Raw genomic sequence first — 22,003 nt, 5'->3', positions numbered from 1 at the left:
CTACAAAAACACTGAGCCCATCAGTTTGGGAAGTGTCAGTCAGAAAAGTTTCAAGAAGAGAAGTTACTTAGGAAGTCACAAATAGTAACATAGTGAAAGACATTATGGGGAAGTTTGTCTGTCTGAAATAGTGTGGACAGTAAAATACCACAAGCACTCACTACAAAGACATCCAAAGGTTCATTGACTGTAAACGTCCCAGATTTAGAGTTCCCTGGCTTCCTGACAGATTCCAATAAAAGGAAGCTTAAATTGACTGTTTTTATAAGGTCAGGGGCTGCTTTCATATCGGCAGTAACACATCCGGAGAGATGGCGAGGATTTGTGTGTTCCGTTCCATTCATGTGGTGGCACTCCACAGAAAAATGGGTGCATGGCACAAGGTGTTGCCTTGAGAGAATTCCAGATAGACTGATGATTTTGTGAGTCTTTGCTGCTATTCCAGGATAGATAAGGGTATTGTGCGTTTTACAGTAACTGATGGATAAATACAGTATGTGTGGTCTGTATAATGAGTGTCCCTGCGGGTGTGAAGTCTAATGGCACCTCCTGTGTGTCAGTGGAGTGTCCTGGCACCTTAGTGAAGATGTCTGTGTTTGTTCATACCGAGGTGCCGTTGACACTCCAGGCCACAGTGGGTTTGGGGGAGCCCTCAGCCTCGCAGGTCAGTACCTTGTGCTGGCCGTCCTCGCCACGCTGCTTGGCCAACCGCCGGATGACTGGAATACCTGCAAGAAGAAGCATGGCCTCCTCAGCTACACCATGCCATGCAACAACACCACATGATGTATGGACAACACAAACAAATATGGAGAAAGCGTCTCCCTGAAGTGGAACAGCTACTGGGGAATCAGGATCTTTGAATAAAAGTCTATCATTAAGAACAGGTACAAAAATCTATCTTTGAAAAACAGTGTTGAATGTGCCCAGTAACAGCACAAAAGCCTTAACTGAGTAAATGTCCCAAAGTCTTTACCTTCAACGACCAGCTCGAAAGAGGCTTTCTTGATGAGAGCACCCATGGTGACCACAACCTCATACTTTCCAGAATCAGAGTAGGTCAGCTTGTCAAACTTAGGCATTTTGTCTAGCTTGCCATTGTCCTGGAATGATATAAGATTAACCATTACATTTTGGTCATTTAGCAGACGCTCTTATCCAGAGTGATTTACAGGAGCAATTAGGGTTAAGTGCCTTGCTTAAGGACGCATCGACAGATTTTTCATGTAGTCGGCTCGGGGATTTGAACCTGCGATCTGTTGGTTACTGACCCAATGCTCTTAACCGCTAGGCGCCCTTCACATGCATATAAATTATGAAAAACACGCTGAAGTCATCTTATTGCTTTGATAAGGTTTTTTCACCCATTTCCAACCAAAAGCATAAATCTAGGCCTTATAATAACTTTGGTACTGTTTAGTCTTACCTTAGTCCAGGACACCCTGAGTTCTCCAGACGCATCGGTCTGCAGGTTCAGAGCCAAGCTTTCACCGGCGCTCTTCATGACCTTCCCAGAGGGGCTCAAACTCATATCCAGGTCTGAAAGGGAGGAAGGGAGGAGAAAGACACACTGTAAACAGGCAGTTAACCGCCTCGAGGAGAAGGGGCCACAGCACTCCTGTTGAAAACCATATCAGCTCCCTATAGAAGCCCCAGCACGTCCGCATTGATCCAGCTTATTTAACGCATTAAAGGATGTGAGCTTTCCAAGTATTTTCACCTCACAGCGTGAGACGAGATGCTCGGCTTCTATTCTCTCTAACAAACCGTATGTCCTTTCCTGCTGAGGGATGAGGATGCAAGCGGAAATATACTCTGACAATGTTCCCCTTTGAGAAAAATAACCCTAATGACTTTATACAGCCGGACAAAGAACGAATTATGAATTAGATGATAAGTAATTTTCCCACACACTTCCAAACGCAATCTATAGTAGCAGGAAATGGGCTATCATTATGGCTGGTATTTCCCATGAATCCATTGCTAGCATTGTTAAATAAATTGCTGGCAGTATTTCAGTTGAAGATAATACATAACTTAATTTAATAATTAATAATAAAAAAATGTTTTCTTTTACCTTTATTTAACAAGTCAGTTAAGAACAAATTCTTATTTTCAATGACGGCCTAGGAACAGTGCTAGCTAGCTTAAAACGTTGATCAAGATATCTGTAGATAAAGAGTGACTTACAATTGATGGTAATGTTCTTGGAGTCTTCCATCTTGGCATTGTCAATGATAGAACACTTGTATTCCCCTGTGCTGTCACGTGTGACATCAGTCACAGTGTAGGAGTCAGAGTTCTCCACCTTCACCACCTTTCTCTTTAGGAACATAAGGATACATTTTTAAACTCTCAGATGGGCTTGAGTCTAGGTTAATGTAGCGCTTCACAGACAGGGTGGATGGTGTAAGTCGTGTAGAGTTTGACCAGGTGTAGGGTTTGACTGGGTTAAAGAGGACAATGGCAGTAGAAGGCAAGTAATTAAAGGGGTCAGATTAGGAACTAAGGGCATATGCCAGGTGGGGTTTCTGGTTGTGTGGGAGGATAGTGGAGTCATGTCATTGAGTGCTTGCCTGAATGTGGAAGTTGAAGCTGGTGGGAAGTGGGTTCCCGTCAGCCTTGCACTTCAGAGTCACGTTGTCTCCTTCCATAAGGGGCCCTTTAGAAATTACATGTAGACTGACCCTTTCTGTGGGGTCTGTAGGGAGAGGAGAGAGAGAAAGACCAGGACAGAGAGAACAGGAGCAATTGAACAGCAGAGGTGGAGAGAGGAGAGAGAGAGAGAGAGAGTGAGAGTGAGAGTGAGAACAGGAGACGGAGAGGAGGAGGACACAGTCAGGCTGAGACCTGAAACACAGTGACCCTGGGCAGACAGGGCTTCTGAGACCATCACAGTGACCCTGGGCAGACAGGGCTTCTGAGACCATCACAGTGACCCTGGGCAGACAGGGCTTCTGAGACCATCACAGTGACCCTGGGCAGACAGGGCTTCTGAGACCATCACAGTGACACTGGGCAGACAGGGCTTCTGAGACCATCACAGTAAGCAGACTAGCCAAGCTAGTGTTCCTGTGGCGATGGCTGCTTTTAAATGCAGCGGCGGAGCTGGTCGAACGGCAGCCACACCCCGAGGCTCTAGACAAAAATCTCCTTTCAAACATCAATGATGCTGCTCTAGACGAGCCAAATTGCCAACATTTCTTTTAAAAACAGGATTCAAACAGCCGCTGAGCCCTGATAGGTCGTATTTAAAGGGCCATTTCGAGTGAATAACATCGACTATGCTATTCCTCGAATGCTACGCTCCGAATCACTCCCACAACAGACTCATGGACACATCATTTTTAAATTAGTGTCATTATTGTGTCATTATTCTTGTCTGTCTGGGCTGCAAGAAAAGAGCCATATAGGCACAAATGATCGGACTATAACTTGAAAATATAACAGCAATCAATCTGGTTGTCGATATACTGACTGCTGGCTGCTGAGGCTGATAGCAGATCAATAGCTTTCCTAGGACAGACAGTGGTTAGGGAAGTTGTGTCGGTTAGGGCAGTTACAGGCAGTTAGGATAGTTGAGGCAGTTAAGGTAGCTGAGGCATCTTGGGTAGTTTAGGTAGTAAGGGTAGTTGAGGGAGTTTGAGGTTGGTTTTGGCAGTTTAGGTCTTTGGGGCAGTTTGGCTAGTTAGTTGGGGCCTTTTAGGTAGTTGGGCTAGTTTGGGTAGTTAGTTGGAGCAGTTTAGGTAGTTGGGCTATTTTGGGTAGTTGGAGTAGTTTGGTGGCTCTCTGGTTACTTACAGGTGACAGTGAAGGAGACTGGGGAGGACAAGGCGTTCAGGGCCCCACAGGTGAACAGAGCATCTGTGTCTCCCTTCTCAGCTGTGTACTGAAGAGTGGAGGAAGTGGTGGTGAGGCCAGTGACTTCGTCCACATTCACTTTGGAACTGATTATAATGCCTAAAAATAACAACAATACTGATTAGAAATTGTATGGTTACAGAGTAGCATATTGACACACAGATAAACAATAATATAATCACCAAGTTACTGACATTTTGGATCCTGTAGAAACAGACACATTTATGAGAATTGAAGAAAATATGTTGCTCGAGAGGTGATATTTCACTACTCAGTTCTTGTGGAATCTCACACCAAACAAGTGAAATGTGTGAATGTGCAATCTTCAGCCCCCTGCAGTTGTTTACCACTTGTAAATAATCCAGCAGAACTTCAACGACGTACCTTTCTCATCCGCCACCAGATGTTTCTTGTTCTTGAACCATGTGATGTTGGCAGCTGGGTTGGCATCAGGGGCGCTGCACTGCCCTAGCTGTGTAGACGATAAAACAAAGCAAGGAAAAAAGCGGAAAAATCCTATTTTAGAACAATCCACAAGGGCATACAAAAGATTGGAAAATCCTTACGTTATAAAAGCAGCCCAATAAAATTCCAATATTTTTGATGCTTAATTGATCAAATATCTGTGCAAACTAGCTCACATCTGCGGTGGATCTACTGCATTTGTGAACCCCCCCCCCATGTAGCATGAAATGCCCAAAGCATTTTAAACCCCCTCTTAGATCCAGCCTATGGTTGTTTTAATTGGAGGAGGGATATTCTGCTGTTTACTAATTCATCAGAATCACTTCAAAGCACTCTTCATTCCAGCCGCACCGTCCTTCTTTAGTTTGCCTCAAGATACTTCATCTCCAATGAAGAATTTCCCTTGATATTCCTGCTTAATATAATGTAGGCATAAGCAAAGCATATGATGAACCTACCTGGGTTGGTTTGCCAATCTCTAGCTCTGCGGCTAGGGCTGTGATCTCCACTCTGGTTGGAGCCTCTGTAGAACAGTTCATAACATTAACAAGCTGTAGGCATCTCAGAAAGCACTCACTATCACTCTGACTAACCATCATAATATCACACAGCATAGCATTGACCTGTACCTCAAAGGCCCATTCCATAGCATGCATTAGTATGGCTGCAATATTTCCCTTATGTACCCACTGTGGATAAGGAGTTTGACAGGGTATTCTGAGATGTCAGCCCCAGCCACCACCATGCAGGTGAAAGTCTTCTCGTCCTTCAGTGATGCTTTAGCAATCAGCAGGCTGGAGTTTTCGGCCATGCTGACACGGTCTTTGTACTTGTCGGTGGCTATGACAGAGGCATCCTGGTCTTTCAGCTGGGTCAGCAGGTCTCCATTGTCCTGGAAATAAAAAACAGTTTGGGTTTTAAAAAATGTACTAACTGAGCTGCACTACTGTAGGACTTGGTATAGAAACCATTGAACATATCATTCACCCACTAATGGTGAAGAAGCTAAATAGACTTAGTTTATGACTTATTAATAGCTATTTTAGAATATCTAATCATTATTTTGACACTGCTGCTGCTCTGGAAGCTTGAAAGCTTGAAGAGGATGTGTGTGTATATATATATATATATATATATATATATATATATATATATATATATATATATATATATATATGTGTGTATATATATACTGAACAAAAATATAAATGCAACATGCAACAATTTCAAAGATTTTACTGAGTTATAGTTCATAAGGAAATCAGTCAATTTAAATAAATTCATTAGGCCCTAATCTATGGATTTCACATGACTGGGAATACAGATATGCATCTGTTGGTCACAGATACCTTAAAGAAAAGGTAGGGGCGTGGATCAGAAAACCAGTCAGTATCTGGTGTGACCACCATTTGCCTCATGCAGCACGACACATCTCCTTCATATAGAGTTAATCCAGCTGTTGATTGTGGCCTGTGAAATGTTGTCCCACTTCTCGTCAATGGTTGTGCAAAGTTGCTGGATATTGTCGGGAACTGGAACATGCTGTCATACATGTCGATTCAGAGCATCCCAAACATGCTCAATGGGTGACATGTCTAGTGAGTATGCAGGCCATGGAAAAACTGGGACATTTTCAGCTTCCAGGAATTGTGTACAGATCCTTGCGACATCATGCTGAAGCATGAGGTGATGGCGGCAGATAAATGGCACGACAATGGGCCTCAGGATCTCGTCACGGTATCTCTGTGCATTCAAATTGCCATCGATAAAATGCAATTGTGTTTGCTGTCCATAGCTTATGCCTGCCCATACCATAACCCCACCACCACCATGGGGCACTCTGTTCACAATGTTGACATCAGCAAACCGCTCGCCCACACAACGCCATACACCTGGTCTGCAGATGTGAGGCCAGTTGGACGCACTGTCAAATTCTCTAAAACGACATTGGAGGTGGCTTAACATTAAATTCTCTGGAAAAAAGCTCTGGTGGACATTCCTGCAGTCAGCATGCCAATTGCACGGTCCCACAAAACATGAGACATCTGTGGCATTGTGCTGTGTGACAAAACTGCACATTTTGGAGTGGCCTTTTATTGTCCCCAGCACAAGGTGCACCTGTGTAATGATCATGTGGTTTAATAAGTTTCTTGATATGCCACACCTGTCAGGTGGATGAATTATCTTGACAAAGGATAAATGCTCACTAACAGGGATGTAAACAAATTTGTGCACTACATTTGAGAGAAATACACTTTTTTGTGCGTATGGAAAATTTCTGGGATCTTCTGTTTCAGCTCATGAAACATGGGACCGACACTTTACATGTTGCATTTATATTTTTGTTCAGTGTACATGAGATTAAATCCCCAATTTCGTGATATCCAATTGGTATTTACAATCTTGTCTTATCGCTGCAACTCCCCAACGGACTCGAGAGAGTCATGCGTCCTTCAAAACATGACCTGCCAAGCCACGCTGCTTCTTAACACACTGCTCGCTTAATGCCCTGACGAATTGAGGCTGTTCTGAGGGCAAAAGGGGAAACTCAATATTAGGAAGGTTGTTCCTAATGTTTTGTACACTCAGTGTATATGAACAACTTACGTATTTCCATTTTGTTATGAACAGGTCCTTTGGTTTGGGGGCTCCATTGTTGCATGGCACCTCAACGGTCTCTCCATACAGGCCGATAACAGTATCCATAGCACTCACTGAGAGAGAGAGAAAAACACATGGTCATTTACTCAGTCAGTGGGAAAATATTTGTATATATATATATATATATATATATATATATACACTGCTCAAAAAAATAAAGGGAACACTTAAAACCTGTTTGGGGTAGGGGGCAGTATTGAGAATTTTGGAAAAAATATGTTCCCATTTTTAACTGCCTCCTACACCAACTCAGAAGCTAGAATATGCATATTATTGTTCAGGTTTGGATAGAAAACACTCTGAATTTTCTAAAACTGTTTGAATGGTGTCTGTGAGTATAACAGAACTCCTATGGCAGGCAAAAACCTGACAAGGTTTCAAGCAGGAAGTACCCTGTCTGACAAGGAGTCGTGCGTCTTGCATCTTTTTATTGAAAAGTAAGGATCTTAGCTGTAACGTGACAATTCCCAGGGCTCCAATAGGCTCTCAGAGCCCGCGAAATAACTGAAGGTTTACGAGGGAGCCTCAGGTTGAAACAGATTATCGCCTTTTGTAAGTGGATGCTCAGAGGACCTTTGAATGATGCGCGTGCATGAGTCGCTCCCGAGGAGAAATTTTATACGGCTGTTTAGGCTCAATGCATACTCCCGGTCGGAATATTATCACTTCTCTACGACATAAATGGCATAAAAATTGGTTTTAAACAGCGGTTGACATGCTTCGAAGTACGGTAATGGAATATTTAGACATTTTTGACACGCCAATGCGCCATGCACGAGACCGGGAAGAAGCATTCTAGAACTCACGAACAAAACGTCGCTGTTTGGATATAACGATGGATTATTTGGGACCAAACCAACATTTGTTATTGAAGTAGAAGTCCTGGCAGTGTATTCTGATGAAGAACAAGCAAGGTAAGAACATTGTTCTTATAGGAAATGTGATTTTGGTGGATGCTGACCTGGGTGGGTATCTAAATAGCTAGCCCTGTAATGCCGGGCTATGTACTTAGATTATTGCAAAATGTGCTTCATCCGAAAAGCTATTTTAAAATCGGACATATCGAGTGCATAGAGGAGTAATGTATCTATAATTCTTAAAATAATTGTTATGCTTTTTGTGAACGTTTATCGTGAGTAATTTAGCAAACTGTTAGTAAATTCAACGGAAGTTTGCCGGGGGTTATGCGTTTTCTGAACGTCACATGCTAATGCAAAAAGCTGTTTTTTGATATAAATATGAACTTGATTGAACAGACATGCATGTATTGTATAACACAATGTCCTAGGTGTGTCATCTGATGAAGATCATCAAAGGTTAGTGCTGCATTTAGCTGTGGTTTGGGTTTGTGTGACATTATATGCTAGCTTGAAAAATGGCTGTCTGATTTTTTCTGGCTGGGCACTCTGCTGACATAATCTAATGTTTTGCTTTCGTTGTAAAGCCTTTTTGAAATCGGACAGTGGGGTTAGATTAACGAGATTCTTGTCTTTAAATAGCTGTAAAATAGTCATATGTTTGAGAAATTGAAGTAATAGTATTTCTAACGATTCAAAAATCGCGCCACTGGAATTTCAGTAGCTGTTACGTAGGTGGGACGAAATCGTCCCACATACCCCAGAGAGGTTAAACAACACAATGTAACTCCAAGTCAATCACACTTCTGTGAAATCAAACTGTCCACTTAGGAAGCAACACTGATTGACAATAAATGTCACATGCTTTTGTGCAAATGGAATAGACAACAGGTGGAAATTATAGGCAATTAGCAAGACACCCCCAATAAAGGAGTGGTTCTGCAGGTGGGGACCACAGACCACTTCTCAGTTCCTATGCTTCCTGGCTGATGTTTTTGTCACTTTTGAATGCTGGCGGTGCTTTTACTCTAGTGGTAGCATGAGACGGAGTCTACAACCCCCACAAGTGGCTCAGGTAGTGCAGCTCATCCAGGATGGCACATCAATGCGAGCTGTGGCAAGATGGTTTGCTGTGTCTGTCAGCGTAGTGTCCAGAGCATGGAGTCGCTACCAGGAGACAGGCCAGTACATCAGGAGACGTGGAGGAGGCCGTAGGAGGGCAACAACCCAGCAGCAGGACCGCTACCTCTGCCTTTGTGCAAGGAGGAGCAGGAGGAGCACTGCCAGAGCCCTGCAAAATGACCTCCAGCAGGCCACAAATGTGCATGTGTCTGCTCAAACGGTCAGAAACAGACTCCATGAGGGTGGTATGAGGGCCCGACGTCCACAGGTGGGGGTTGTGCTTACAGCCCAACACCGTGCAGGACGTTTGGCATTTGCCAGAGAACACCAAGATTGGCAAATTCGCCACTGGCGCCCTGTGCTCTTCACAGATGAAAGCAGGTTCACACTGAGCACGTGACAGACGTGACAGAGTCTGGAGACGCCATGGAGAACGTTCTGCTGCCTGCAACATCCTCCAGCATGACCGGTTTGGCGGTGGGTCAGTCATGGTGCGGGGTGGATTTCTTTGGGGGGCCGCACAGCCCTCCATGTGCTCGCCAGAGGTAGCCTGACTAGGTACCGAGATGAGATCCTCAGACCCCTTGTGAGACCATATGCTGGTGCGGTTAGCCCTGGGTTCCTCCTAATGCAAGACAATGCTAGACCTCATGTGGCTGGAGTGTGTCAGCAGTTCCTGCAAGAGGAAGGCATTGATGCTATGGACTGGCCCGCCCGTTCCCCAGACCTGAATCCAATTGAGCACATCTGGGACATCATGTCTCACTCCATCCACCAACGCCACGTTGCACCACAGACTGTCCAGGAGTTGGCGGATGCTTTAGTCCAGGTCTGGGAGGAGATCCATCAGGAAACCATCCGCACCTCATCAGGAGAATGCCCAGGCGTTGTAGGGAGGTCATACAGGCACATGGAGGCCACACACACTACTGAGCCTAATTTTGACTTGTTTTAAGGACATTACATCAAAGTTGGATCAGCCTGTAGTGTGGTTTTCCACTTTAATTTTGAGTGTGACTCCAAATCCAGACCTCCATGGGTTGATAAATTGGATTTCCATTGATTATTTTTGTGTGATTTTGTTGCCAGCACATTCAACTATGTAAAGAAAAAAGTATTTAATAAGATTATTTCATTCATTCAGATCTAGGATGTGTTATTTTAGTGTTCCCTTTATTTTTTTGAGCAGTATATATATATATATATATATATATATTTTTTTTTACTTTTACCCCTTTTTCGTGGAATCCAATTGGCAGTTACAGTCTTGTCTCATCGCTGCAACTCCCGTACGGACTCGGGAGAGGCGAAGGTCGAGAGCAGTGCGGCTTGGCTGGGTTGTGTTTCGGAGGACGCACTGCTCTCGACCTTCGCCTCTCCCGAGTCATACGGGAGTTGCAGCGATGAGACAAGACTGTAACTGCCAATTGGGTACCACGAAAAAGGGGTAAAAGTAAAAAAATATATATCCAAAAATTATTCTTGACACAATGCCCACTTAACCCAGAAGTCAGCCATACCAATGTGTCAGAGGAAACACCATACACCTGGCGACCATGTCAGCATGCATTGCACCAAGCCTGCCACAGGAGTTTCTAGAGCACAATTGGACAAGAACATCCCTGCCGGCCAAACCCTCCCCTAACCCAGACGACGCTGGGCCAATTGTATACCACCCCATGGGTCTCCCGGTCACGGCTGGCTCCGACAGAGCCTGGACTTGAACGAGGATCTCTAATAGCACAGCTAGCACGGCGATGCAGTGCCTTAGACTACTGCGCCACTCAGGAGGCCATGTCAGTGGGAAAATCTGGTTCTATTTAACACAACCCGAGATCTATTGACTTTCAAATGAAATCAGGTCTTACTGATTGTTGTGGGGAATGTCAACTCATCTTCATAAATATCTCTAATCTATCAGGTTGTTAATTTACAGGTGTCAGTCTACCTTGTAGCACATTAACAAAATGTGTAGCCAACATTTGAAATTGCTTATTTACAGCCACTTTACTTCACAACCTTTCCCACCCCCAATCTGTACAATATGTTGCTGTGTAGACAAAGTCCAGCACGAGAGAGTGAGTGAGAAAACAGGGGCAAAGTCCAGCATGAGAAAAAGAGAGACTGATGGAAGGGATTGTCACACAGGCATAGAGAGTGGATAAAAAGAGGTCCTCATTGTCATGTTGTGGCCCTTTCTGGGTGTAGATCGTAGCTTCCCCCTCTCTCACTCTCTCCTACACCCAGGTTCTGTTATCTCAGGTCGTAAATTCCTGGCGGAGACTCTCTTCCCCTTTTCATGCCGAGAGAGAGACCACAGAGTGAACAAAGGATTTCACGTGGCTGATCTCCTAAATCCCCAAAATGGGAAAATGAAACTATATGTCCACTTGTGAGAATGTGGGAAGGGTCAGTGGACACTTAAGGGACAGTTATGTTGAGTGTGTTTCATTTGGTGATCTCACGAAGGACAGGAAACACACATAACTATATCTCTGAATGTGTACATTTCTCAGTTATGGTGTTTGCATCTAATTCTTGTATAAAATGAATGAGTAAAGATGAAACTATTTGTGAAATGATATAATGTGATGTTAAACCTTTAATGTGAGAGAATTGTATTCCCTTTAAAGTTTAACTAGTCACCGGCCACGCCCCCGTGAGCACTGACATGATCTGGCGTCATAGAACCTCCTTTTCTATTGTTACGAATAAATCCCCCTCCTGAGGAAATCCTCTTCAGACTAAGCAAACCCACAGCGTGAGCTGTGATTGCGAATAGTTAAGACCATGCATACCTCGGTGTAAGCTGAGGTGGCACAGGTTTGAGACCCAAAACTAAAAAACTATACCAAGTGGAGCATTGGCTACACGGCTGGAAATGGTTAAACTCTGAGACTATTGATCCCTACAGAATAAGAGCAAATCTTAGATACTAATTACTAGTCTGCAGGTAGAAATTATGTAAACCTGGGACGAGAATACCGACAACCGCCGAAACACCTACTCTATGAGAACATTTCTGAATGGTACTCAAGTATCCATTCTAACCACGAAATACTTTGATCTCCCGGGAAACAGAAAGAGAGAGAGAGACTCGGATGAATTCTCCAGCAGACGGACCAGATTCCAACAGAGAAGACAACAATGACATACACCGTAAATATGTACTTGCAATTATCCTCGAATGAGCGGCCGTTCATATGCGAAGGATTAGCATTTCAATGTATATAATTATAGACTGTGTAATGAATCCATTTTGTCTTTCCCACACTTTCTCAGTCCACACCCACTTCCCTTTGCCCACTAGGGAATCTTCCCTATCATTGTTAGTAACCAATATCTACTGTTTGTTTGATTATGCATTTCTGTGATTATTTAGTTAGTTAGTAAATAAATGATTAAGCCAATTGGTGTATGGATGATTTATAGTAAAGGCTGGGTTTGTGCAGATAACCAACAATTTACGACGTTCAAATGAGACTGACGTGAGGTAAAGAATAATTCATAAATAGAAGACTAATTGATCAGATCTTAAAATATCTGAAGAGTTATATTCAGAAAAGTATAACTTTGTAATCTGAAGATTTTCTGTGGTGCCCCAACTTCCTAGTTAATTAAATTGACATGATTAGTTTAATCACGTAATAATAATTACAGATAATTGATTTGATAAAATAACAGTCTTCACCTTTAATAATGCCAAAGACACGACATCATGGAGCAACTGACTACAAGGTGTTGCTAAGCTAGCCATCAACAGCAATCACATTTCAGCCTTTTCAGTGTTCAGGTCGGGGTTATGGGGTGGTTAGGAAAGGAAATGACATAGCAGAGCCATGGAACTAATAAAACACCTAGACTGGAGGCTAAAGGACGGCAATTAACAAACTGTACCTGCTAGATTTACTGGTAAAAAGTCTTAACCCCATACATAAACAATAAACAAAGTACTCAACTGTCCTGAGTAATTTTACATTAAATGAATCGCCTCCATTGCAACATCGGGGGATCTAATCTCCCCAACAAAAGCAGCAGAGTATGCTATGTGGTATCCCAAGAGGTCTACCCCGGGGGATGGTAATAGAGGGGAGGTACGTGAGGCGACATTGGCTCCCTCTGCTGGGAATGCGGGAGCTGGGCACCCCGACACGGACAGCTAAGTGGAGGTAATTAGCGGAAAGTGCCAAATAAAAGGAGCACAATGGCACACCGCGGGAGAGAAGGGAGAGAGACGGACACCAGTTAAGAGAAGGAAGACTGAGCATAACCTAAGTTATTTCTTTGATATATTTATTTTCTGTCTTAAGTAAAGTTGTTTTTCGGACTAAAGCCTCCCTGTCTCTGTGTCAATCTCTGCGCACTCAACCCAACACCCCACGGTTTACCACAGCTATCTCTACAGACGCTACACTGCATGCCAGTGCTTGATTTGGGATGAAAGAAATGCTGTCTTTTTCCAAGTCGGTCCATTAGACTATGTTCACCAAAATTCACAAATGACTATATGCTATAGAGACCTGATTATTCACTGTTAAGGGTTTATACACATTTTCCATTACTTTTAACCAAATTTCCATGACTATTATTATAATCTACATTAAAAAGTAAGCATTATTGACACTGGAAGGCTGCAGTGTCTGATCCCATGTCGACCTACCATCTCCTGCCCTTGTGCCCTTGATCAAGGCACTTAACCTCTCCACAAAATAGAACTGCACTGTTAGTCACATGTTGTCAAAATCTGGTCAACTCTCCATCTGGAGAGCTCCTGGGTGTGCAGGCTTGGCTATTGATCCAGCCCAAGTCTGCTTATCAAGGTCTTGTTGAGCAGCTGATGTTTAGGCTACAATGTAGTTAGACCAGGGCTTGAACAAACGTCTGCACACCCAGTAGCTATCCTGGAGGATGGTTCCCACCCTTGATATAAAATATTGCAACATTATGACCAAATACTTTTGTCTTTCTAAAATTATTCCATCGTTCAATGAATCAGGGATCAAATGGATAGGCTACTTCAAAGCAAGGTATCTAATTAGACGTTTGTATTATAGATAAGGTTCAAATATTCATGTTTTGGGAGAGATTATCGGTCAATTAGGCTATTCCTTGGCTTTCTGAATTAATCTTTCCCCGACTCCTTTCCTCATCTCCTTCTAAAAACCCATTGGAGAAGAAGGTGAGAGGGGAGGGACAATACAGTTGCAATACAATAAAGGAGAGGAGATAGGATGCAAGTAATCAAGGAAAGACAAAGTAAGAAAGCCCTAGTAGCCATCGTGTGGTGATCTCACCCGCCCAGACCTAAAGTACTGTTATCTTAGCCCAACCAAGAACATAGTTTTGGTATGATAATGGACGCTGCTTTGTGGGTATGAAGTGTTGTTGTGTACAGGGGTTGCATCCTAGGTCAGCCATTCACGGATTGTTACACCCACACCAATGATTACGGACAAATCTGTGCAATATCATCAGACAAAATGAGAGTGAGTGACAACCAAATAAAACAGACAAACAGGGAATGTTCAATAACCAAAAAATACACAACGCTTAATTTAACACTTTATTTCATATCATACAAAGAACACCTATGTAAATGGTTAGTGGGTTTTGACATTCATCTTACTCCAAAGCAAGAGATGATTGAATAGTTAAATGAATAGTGTCTAATATAAATAATAAGCAGAATGTCAGGGCTGGGATGGAACAGAAACCTGCACACCCAGTAGCTGGATATCTAGGAGCAAGATTGGCCATGCATGTTACAGGTCTATGCATTGTTACTTTTAACAGTATTTTTGTAGTCCTACAACCAATTCTAACAGTAAACCAGTAGCATATATAACCCATAGGCGATATACCCTTTAGTCTCTCTAGGACTTGGAGCTTTCTTAGGGACCTTCATCCGCAGACAGCTTTCACAGGTCTCTGTATCTGAGGTTAGGAAACATGTAAATTAGACCAGGACATGCTTCATTATTTTTAAGCGATATAACATTTGATATTTCGCTGCAATTGTGTTTTTATATTGTCATAGCTCTCTCTTTGGGACTGGAAATCTGTTCATTAGCTAGCTAGATATCTTAGCTACCAGCAAGGTAGCTAACTTGTCATTTTTAGCAGATGAAGCTAACCTTTGTGTCATTAAATAAACTAATATTGGATGGCTGTATATCCTTGTCACGTTCGTCGTAATGATTGGACCAAGGCGCAGCATGAGTAGTGTTCCACATCTTTATTATAATGTGAAACTTCAGCAAAATACAAAAACAATAAATGAATCAAACGAAACGTGAAGACAGTGAAATGCAAACAGGCACCTACACAAAAACAAGATCCCACAAAACACTGTGGGGAAATGGCTGCCTAAATATGATCCCCAATCAGAGACAACGCTAAACAGCTGCCTCTGATTGGGAACCATAAAAAGCACACCAACATAGAAATAAACAACACCCCCAGTCACGCCCTGACCTACTATACCATAGAGAACCAAGGGCTCTCTATGGTCAGGGCGTGACAATCCTATTTATATGTAGCTAGCTACCTGATATTACCTAGAATAGAGGGTTAACTTGATTAAAAAAAACTACCCGTGTGCTACACATTATCCTGTCTCTGCCACCTGCTGCTGCTAATGTTACTATCCATGCAGGCAATGCAGCCTACTGCGAGGCTTCTTTGGGAAATGTAAGGACCATCCCACCCGTAAATGCTATGGTAAAAAAATGCTGACGTTGAGAAAACAACTAGACTAAGTTAGCTTAGCCAACTAGCTATTTTCAGCTATGACGGAACAGCTGTTGTTTACAAATGCACCGGAAGTTCTCTGGGGTTCCAGGGTTCACTTCCGCTGCCACTCAAAAAGCCGTTAAAAAGGTTTATAGAGGTGGTACGCAATTCCCAAAAATGTTGAAGTGGCGGTACAGCGCTCCAGACAACTCCGGCCCAAGTCAAGCACTGCTGCTTGCACATGCCACATCAATTTAGTATTTATTTATTCCCAAAGAAAAACACTGAGTTCCTGTTAGCAAGCAGTAAGCAACCATTGGAAGTGTTTTCATTTGTTTCCCATGCCCCATTGAATTTGAATCCATTTTGAATGGGAGTAAATGCTTTTACCATGGTTACCATCGCTTCCACACAGATCTGTCCAGAGAGACCAGTGGCATCCTGCAGCCTGTACTGTATGTGCACATCAGATCTAATAGCCCAACGTGGGACTTTCAACACTCAATACCCCTTCTGTTACACATCAAACTGAACACAGTAATAGAACCTGGTATACCTGCAAATACTGAACAGTGACAAAAGGAGTTACAAGGATTTACAAAAGAACACAACATTATTCAATATAAATGTTTCACCAAAAGTCTGAAATCCAAGTTCTAAACCTTACACCCCCAAGAACACAAAACCATACAGTATAATCTCGAACACAGCAGTTGTGAAGTTATCCTATTTCCATTGGATATTAGCTACTCCTTGTATTTCATATTCAAATAGGTATTTTTGAATAGTCAAATAAAGCTGCCTTTATCACCCTGGAGAACTTAAAATGATTTTGTATGAAAAAAAAGAGACTGTCCAGAGTGCAATGGACCACAATGGGAACGAATCTCAATGTACTAAATTACATGATTGCAGAGGATAAAGCTCCTGCTGCCTGTTGAGATAAGGTTATCCTCAGCAACAGGAGCAGGTGACCATCAACATGATACAATGGTAACCATGAACTGAATAATCAGCCATTTAAATTACTAGCCTTAACACCCCACTCTATTTTTAATTACAAATGATGTGTACACTCCATTTAAAGTTTGGTAACAAAAACAGTCAAATAAAAAGCAGAAGCTGGCGCACACCAAGAGAAAAATATTTACTGTAGAGGTACTGACAAACAGTAAATAATCTGTAAGCTACAGTGCCTTGCAAAAGTATTCACCCCCCTTCACGTTTTTCCTATTTTGTTTCATTAAAACCTGTAATTGAAATACATTTTTATTTGGATTTCATGAAATGGACATACACAAAATAGTATAAATTGGTGAAGTGAAATGAAAAAAATAACTTAAGAAAAACTCAAAAAAATAAAAAACTGAAAAGTGGTGCGTGCATATGTATTCAGCCCCTTTGCTATGAAGCCCCTAAATAAGATCTGGTGCAACCAATTACCTTCAGAAGTCACATAATTAGTTAAATAAAGTCCACCTGTGTGCAATCTAAGTGTCACATGATCTCAGTATATATACACCTGTTCTGAAAGGCCCCAGAGTCTGCAACACCACTAAGCAAGGGGCACCACCAAGCAAGCGGCACTATGAAGACCCAAGAAGCTCTCCAAACAGGTCAGGGACAAAGTTGTGGAGAAGTACAGATCAGGGTTGGGTTATAAAAAATATCCAAAACTTTGAACATCCCATGGAGTGCCATAAAATCCATTATTAAAAAATGGAAAGAATATGGCACCACAACAAACCTGCAAAGAGAGGGCTGTCAACCAAAACTCACGGACCAGGCAAGGAGGGCATTAATCAGAGAGGCAACAAAGAGACCAAAGATAACCCTGAAGGAGCTGCAAAGCTCCACAGCAGAGATTGGAGTATCTGTCCATAGGACCACTTTAAGTCATACACTCCACAGAGCTGGGCTTTACGGAAGAGTGAACAGAAAAAAGCCATTGCTTAAAAAAAAAACACGTTTGGTGTTCGCCAAAAGGCATGTGGGAGACTCCCCAAACATATGGAAGAAGGTACTCTGGTCAGATGAGACTAAAATTGAGCTTTTTGGCCATCAAGGAAAACGCTATGTCTGGTGCAAACCCAACACCTCTCATCACTCCGAGAACATCATCCCAACAGTGAAGCATGGTGATGGCAGCATCACACTATGGGGATGTTTTTCATCAGCAGGGACTGGGAAACTGGTCAGAATTGAAGGAATGATGGATGGTGTCAAATACAGGGAAATTCTTGAGGGAAACCTGTTTCAGTCTTCCAGAGATTTGAGCCTGGGTTAAGGTTCACCTTCCAGCAGGACAATGACCCTAAGCATACTGATAATGCACCACTCGAGTGGTTTAAGGGTAAACATTTAAATGTGTTGGAATGGCCTAGGCAAAGCCCAGACCTCAATCCAATTGAGAATTTGTGACTTAAAGATTGCTGTACACCAACGGAACCCATTCAACTTGAAGGAGTTGGAGTAGTTTTGCCTTGAAAAATAGGCAAAAATCCCAGTGGCTAGATGTGCCAAACTTATAGAGACATACCCCAAGAGACGCTCAGCTGTAATTGCTGCAAAAGATGGCTCTACAAAGTATTGACTTTGGGGGGTGAATAGTTATGCACGCTCAAGTTTTCTGTTTTTTTGTCTTATTTCTTGTTTGTTTCACGAGAAAAAATATTTTGCATCTTCAAAGTGGTAGGCATGTTGTGTAAATCAAATGATACAAACCCCCCAAAAATATATTTTAATTCCAGGTTGTAAGGCAACAAAATAGGAAAAATGCCAAGGGGGTGAATACTTTCGCAAGCCACTGTATGAAAACAAAGAACATTAGTAGTAGAACAGTGTGTATAACTACTTAAGAAATAAGCCAAAGAAGGATTATCACCTCAGGCCTAAGAACAGCCCTTAGTAGGGAGTTATCACACGATAGCCGGGTTCGAGGGCCTTATTGCTTTTATAAAACACTTGCCAACATATTAATACAAATATTATACTTTTCTGAAGATTCTGAAGTTGCTAGTTATTTTCTCATGTTTTGACCCAGTCGTTAATTCTAATCGTTCTATTAATTTGACATAGCTATGCTAAACAAATCATTGGCATCTATAGTACCTTCTGAAAGTATGCATTCCCCAATACTTAATCCACATTTTGCTGTGTTACAGCCTTAATTCAAAATGGATTAATTATAAACATTTTCTCAACCATCTATCTGCACACAACACTCCATAATGACAAAGTGAAAACATGTTTTTAGACATTTTTGAAAATGTATTGAAAATGAAAATGGTAAGCAACTCCAGTGTAGATTTGCCCTTGTGTTTTAGGTTCTTGTCCTGCTGAAAGGTAAATTAATCTCCCAGTGTCTGGTGAAAAGCAGACTGAAACAGGTTTTCCTCTAGGATTTTGCCTGTGCTTAACTCCATTATGTTTCTTTTTTATCCTGAAAAACTCCCCAGTCCTTAACGATTACAAGCATACGCATAACATGATGCAGCCACTACTATGCTTGAATTTAAAATATGGAGTGTGCTACTCAGTAATGTGTTCTATTGGATTTGCCCCAAACATAACACTTTGTATTCAGGACAAAAAGTTAATTGCTTTGACACATTTTTTGCAGTATTACTTTAGTGCCTTATTGCAAACAGAATGCATGTTTTGGAATATTTGTATTCTGTACAGGCTTCCTTCTTTTCATTCTGTCAATTAGGTTATTATTGTGGAGTAACTATGATGTTATTGATCCAACCTCAGTTTTTTCCTATCACGGCAATTCAACTCTGTAACTGTTTTAAAGTCACCATTGGCCTCATGGTGAAATCCCTGAGCGGTTTCCTTCGTCTCTGGCAACTGAGTTAGGAAGGGCGCCTGTATCTTTGTAGTGGCTGGGTGTATCGATACACCATCCAACGTGTAATTAATAACTTCACCATGCTCAAAGGGATATTCAATGTCTGTTTTTACCTATTTACCAATAGGTGCCCTTCTTTGCAAGGCACTGGAAAACCTCCCTGGTCTTCGTGGTTGAATCTGTGTTTAAAATTCACTGCTTAACTGAGGGACCTAAAAGATAATTGTATGTGTGGGGTACAGAGATGAGGTAGTCATTCAAAAATCATGTTACACACTATTACTGCTCACAGAGTGAGTCCATGCAACTTTTTATGTGACTTGTTAAGCAAATTCTTACTCATTAACTTATTTAGGCTTGCCATAACGAAGGGGTTGAAATCTTATTGACTTAAGACATTTTAGCTATTCATTTTTAATTAATAAGTAACAATTTTGAAAAACATAATTTCACTTTGAAATTATGGGGTATTATGTGTAGGCCAGTGAAAAAAACCCTCAATTTAATCAATTTTAAATTCAGGCTGCAACACAACAAAATGTAGAAAAAGTCAAGGGGTGTGAATACTTTCTGAAGGCACTGTTGCTAGCCACCCTGTGCTGGTTAATTCATTAATGGAATTCTGAGAGTTTACGGTTTCCATGGTGAATTATTAGTTTCATGTTAATTCTTGGGCTAGCTACCCTACTGGTCCAGGAGAGATCGCATTTGTAAAATGATACATTGCTGCACAGTTAGGTTTATACAACCCCCAATTGTTGCAAACCAAATAGTAGCATGGACTAATAATGTTTAGACACCATTTTCCCGAGGGAGATAAAGTTTATGAATTTCCTACCTAGGCTGCGGGACAGTGGAATTATGACATTAACACGTCATGCATTTTTCAGGAGTTAAATAGTGAAATATATTTAAAATGTCAGGTCTATAATGAGTGTAACAAGGTTGGTTATGTTTCCACTTGCCTCTGCAAAAATATGTATTCGATGTTTATGTATTCTTATTGGTTCACTGAATTTACATATTAATAAGGTGTTATGCCATTGGTCATGCTTGCAGATGGGGGGGGAGATCGTGAACGGCAATTCTTCCCAGTCTGATATCGACATGCAAGCAGTAGGTCACCTTTTGAAATAGTATTTACAATGTGTACGTACGAGTTCACTAGGCGACAGACATTGAGATATATATACAGTGCCTTCAGAAAGTATTCAGACCCCTTTCTCTCAACAAGCCTCATGAGGAATGCTTTTCAACAGTCATAGTTTTGATGTCCTCACTATAATTTTACAATGTAGAAAATAGTAAAAATAATGAAAAACCCTTGAATGAGTAGGTGTCTCCAAACTTTTGGCTGGTACTGTATATGTGTGTGTGTATATGTTATTAATTACATGTTGGATTTATATATATGTATGTATGTATGTATGTATATACATGTATGTCTACGGTACCCGGTTAGATATTGGGGGCTTCCAGTGATGTGCTTTTGTATGTATGTTATTGCTGTACGACTGAGTTAGCTAGCATGTTCTAAATGTAATGGTTGCATTAGCTCCCTGCTAATTCAGTTATTTCCATGCTAACAGACAAGTTAAAGTATTAATTTGTAGACAAACTGGAATTAAGGCCAGACTAAGTCAGTGGCACAAAAGATCTTCTTCAAATGTTGATATTTGGTTGCATTGACATCCAAACAAAATTCTATATGGGGAACATAATTCCCTTTTTATGCACTTTTCTCTCTACGCGTATACTGACCTTGAACTTAAGAATGAGAATAGCATGCCATTCACCCGCTATTCCTTTGGGGTGGAGGTCTAATAAATGAAGGTGTGACGGAGGTGTGTCTACAGATACGCCTTATTCTGACTTTGACTTAATTCCCTCATAATTCCACCACCTTTACGTGCAAGGAGACCATAAATAAGGTCTAACGAACATACCGGTTCCAAGTGGAAAAAGCATCAACTGAATTTTTTCCTGATAGAAATAACACCATTCTCTTTGCACTGTATTTTACAGCTTGTTAAAAGCTATTGATAAGAAGTAGGTAAATGATTAATCCATTTGGATCAGGGAATTGTAAATATAAATTACACTTGTTTTAGATATATTTGACCTTATAATCGCTGAAGTGTGAGTCATATGGCAGCAAACTGAAGCATACCAACATCAACTTTCCTACAGTTATGTTAATGAAATGCAGAATTTAAATTGTACGGCTTTTTAACTTGCAGGGATGGGCACTATCGAATTTCTTAATTATAGGCTACCCCCTGATATTCTCTGTTTCCTATTTCTATCAGGTTAAATATTAGTCACTATCAGTATCGACCCACAGTAGGCCTAATAACCACACATATTCAACTGCCAATTTACTGTTAGTTCCCGAATCTACAGCCATCAACATACTGTTGTCCTGCACATCTAATGTGCTTCCTTGTGTCTA

At 41.6% G+C, this 22,003-nt stretch overlaps 1 protein-coding gene across 2 annotated transcripts in view; it reads right to left on the bottom strand.

The window, feature by feature from the left end:
* Window positions 1-22,003, bottom strand: part of LOC115163477 (CD166 antigen homolog) — a 63,817-nt gene that overhangs the window by 4,963 nt on the left and 36,851 nt on the right. For both annotated transcript variants that reach the window (XM_029715391.1, XM_029715392.1), the window contains exons 2-11: window positions 6,934-7,040; window positions 5,017-5,218; window positions 4,785-4,849; window positions 4,246-4,333; window positions 3,802-3,960; window positions 2,577-2,701; window positions 2,191-2,323; window positions 1,427-1,539; window positions 977-1,103; window positions 607-728 (exon numbers count right to left, since the gene is read on the bottom strand). In XM_029715391.1, the coding sequence (XP_029571251.1) occupies window positions 607-728; window positions 977-1,103; window positions 1,427-1,539; window positions 2,191-2,323; window positions 2,577-2,701; window positions 3,802-3,960; window positions 4,246-4,333; window positions 4,785-4,849; window positions 5,017-5,218; window positions 6,934-7,040 (1,241 nt within the window). The remainder of the gene's footprint in view (window positions 1-606; window positions 729-976; window positions 1,104-1,426; window positions 1,540-2,190; window positions 2,324-2,576; window positions 2,702-3,801; window positions 3,961-4,245; window positions 4,334-4,784; window positions 4,850-5,016; window positions 5,219-6,933; window positions 7,041-22,003) is intronic.

Source organism: Salmo trutta, chromosome 26, assembly GCF_901001165.1.
Source record: "Salmo trutta chromosome 26, fSalTru1.1, whole genome shotgun sequence".
In the NCBI taxonomy this organism is placed as follows: domain Eukaryota; kingdom Metazoa; phylum Chordata; class Actinopteri; order Salmoniformes; family Salmonidae; genus Salmo; species Salmo trutta.
This window is presented reverse-complemented; position numbering and strand designations above follow the sequence as displayed.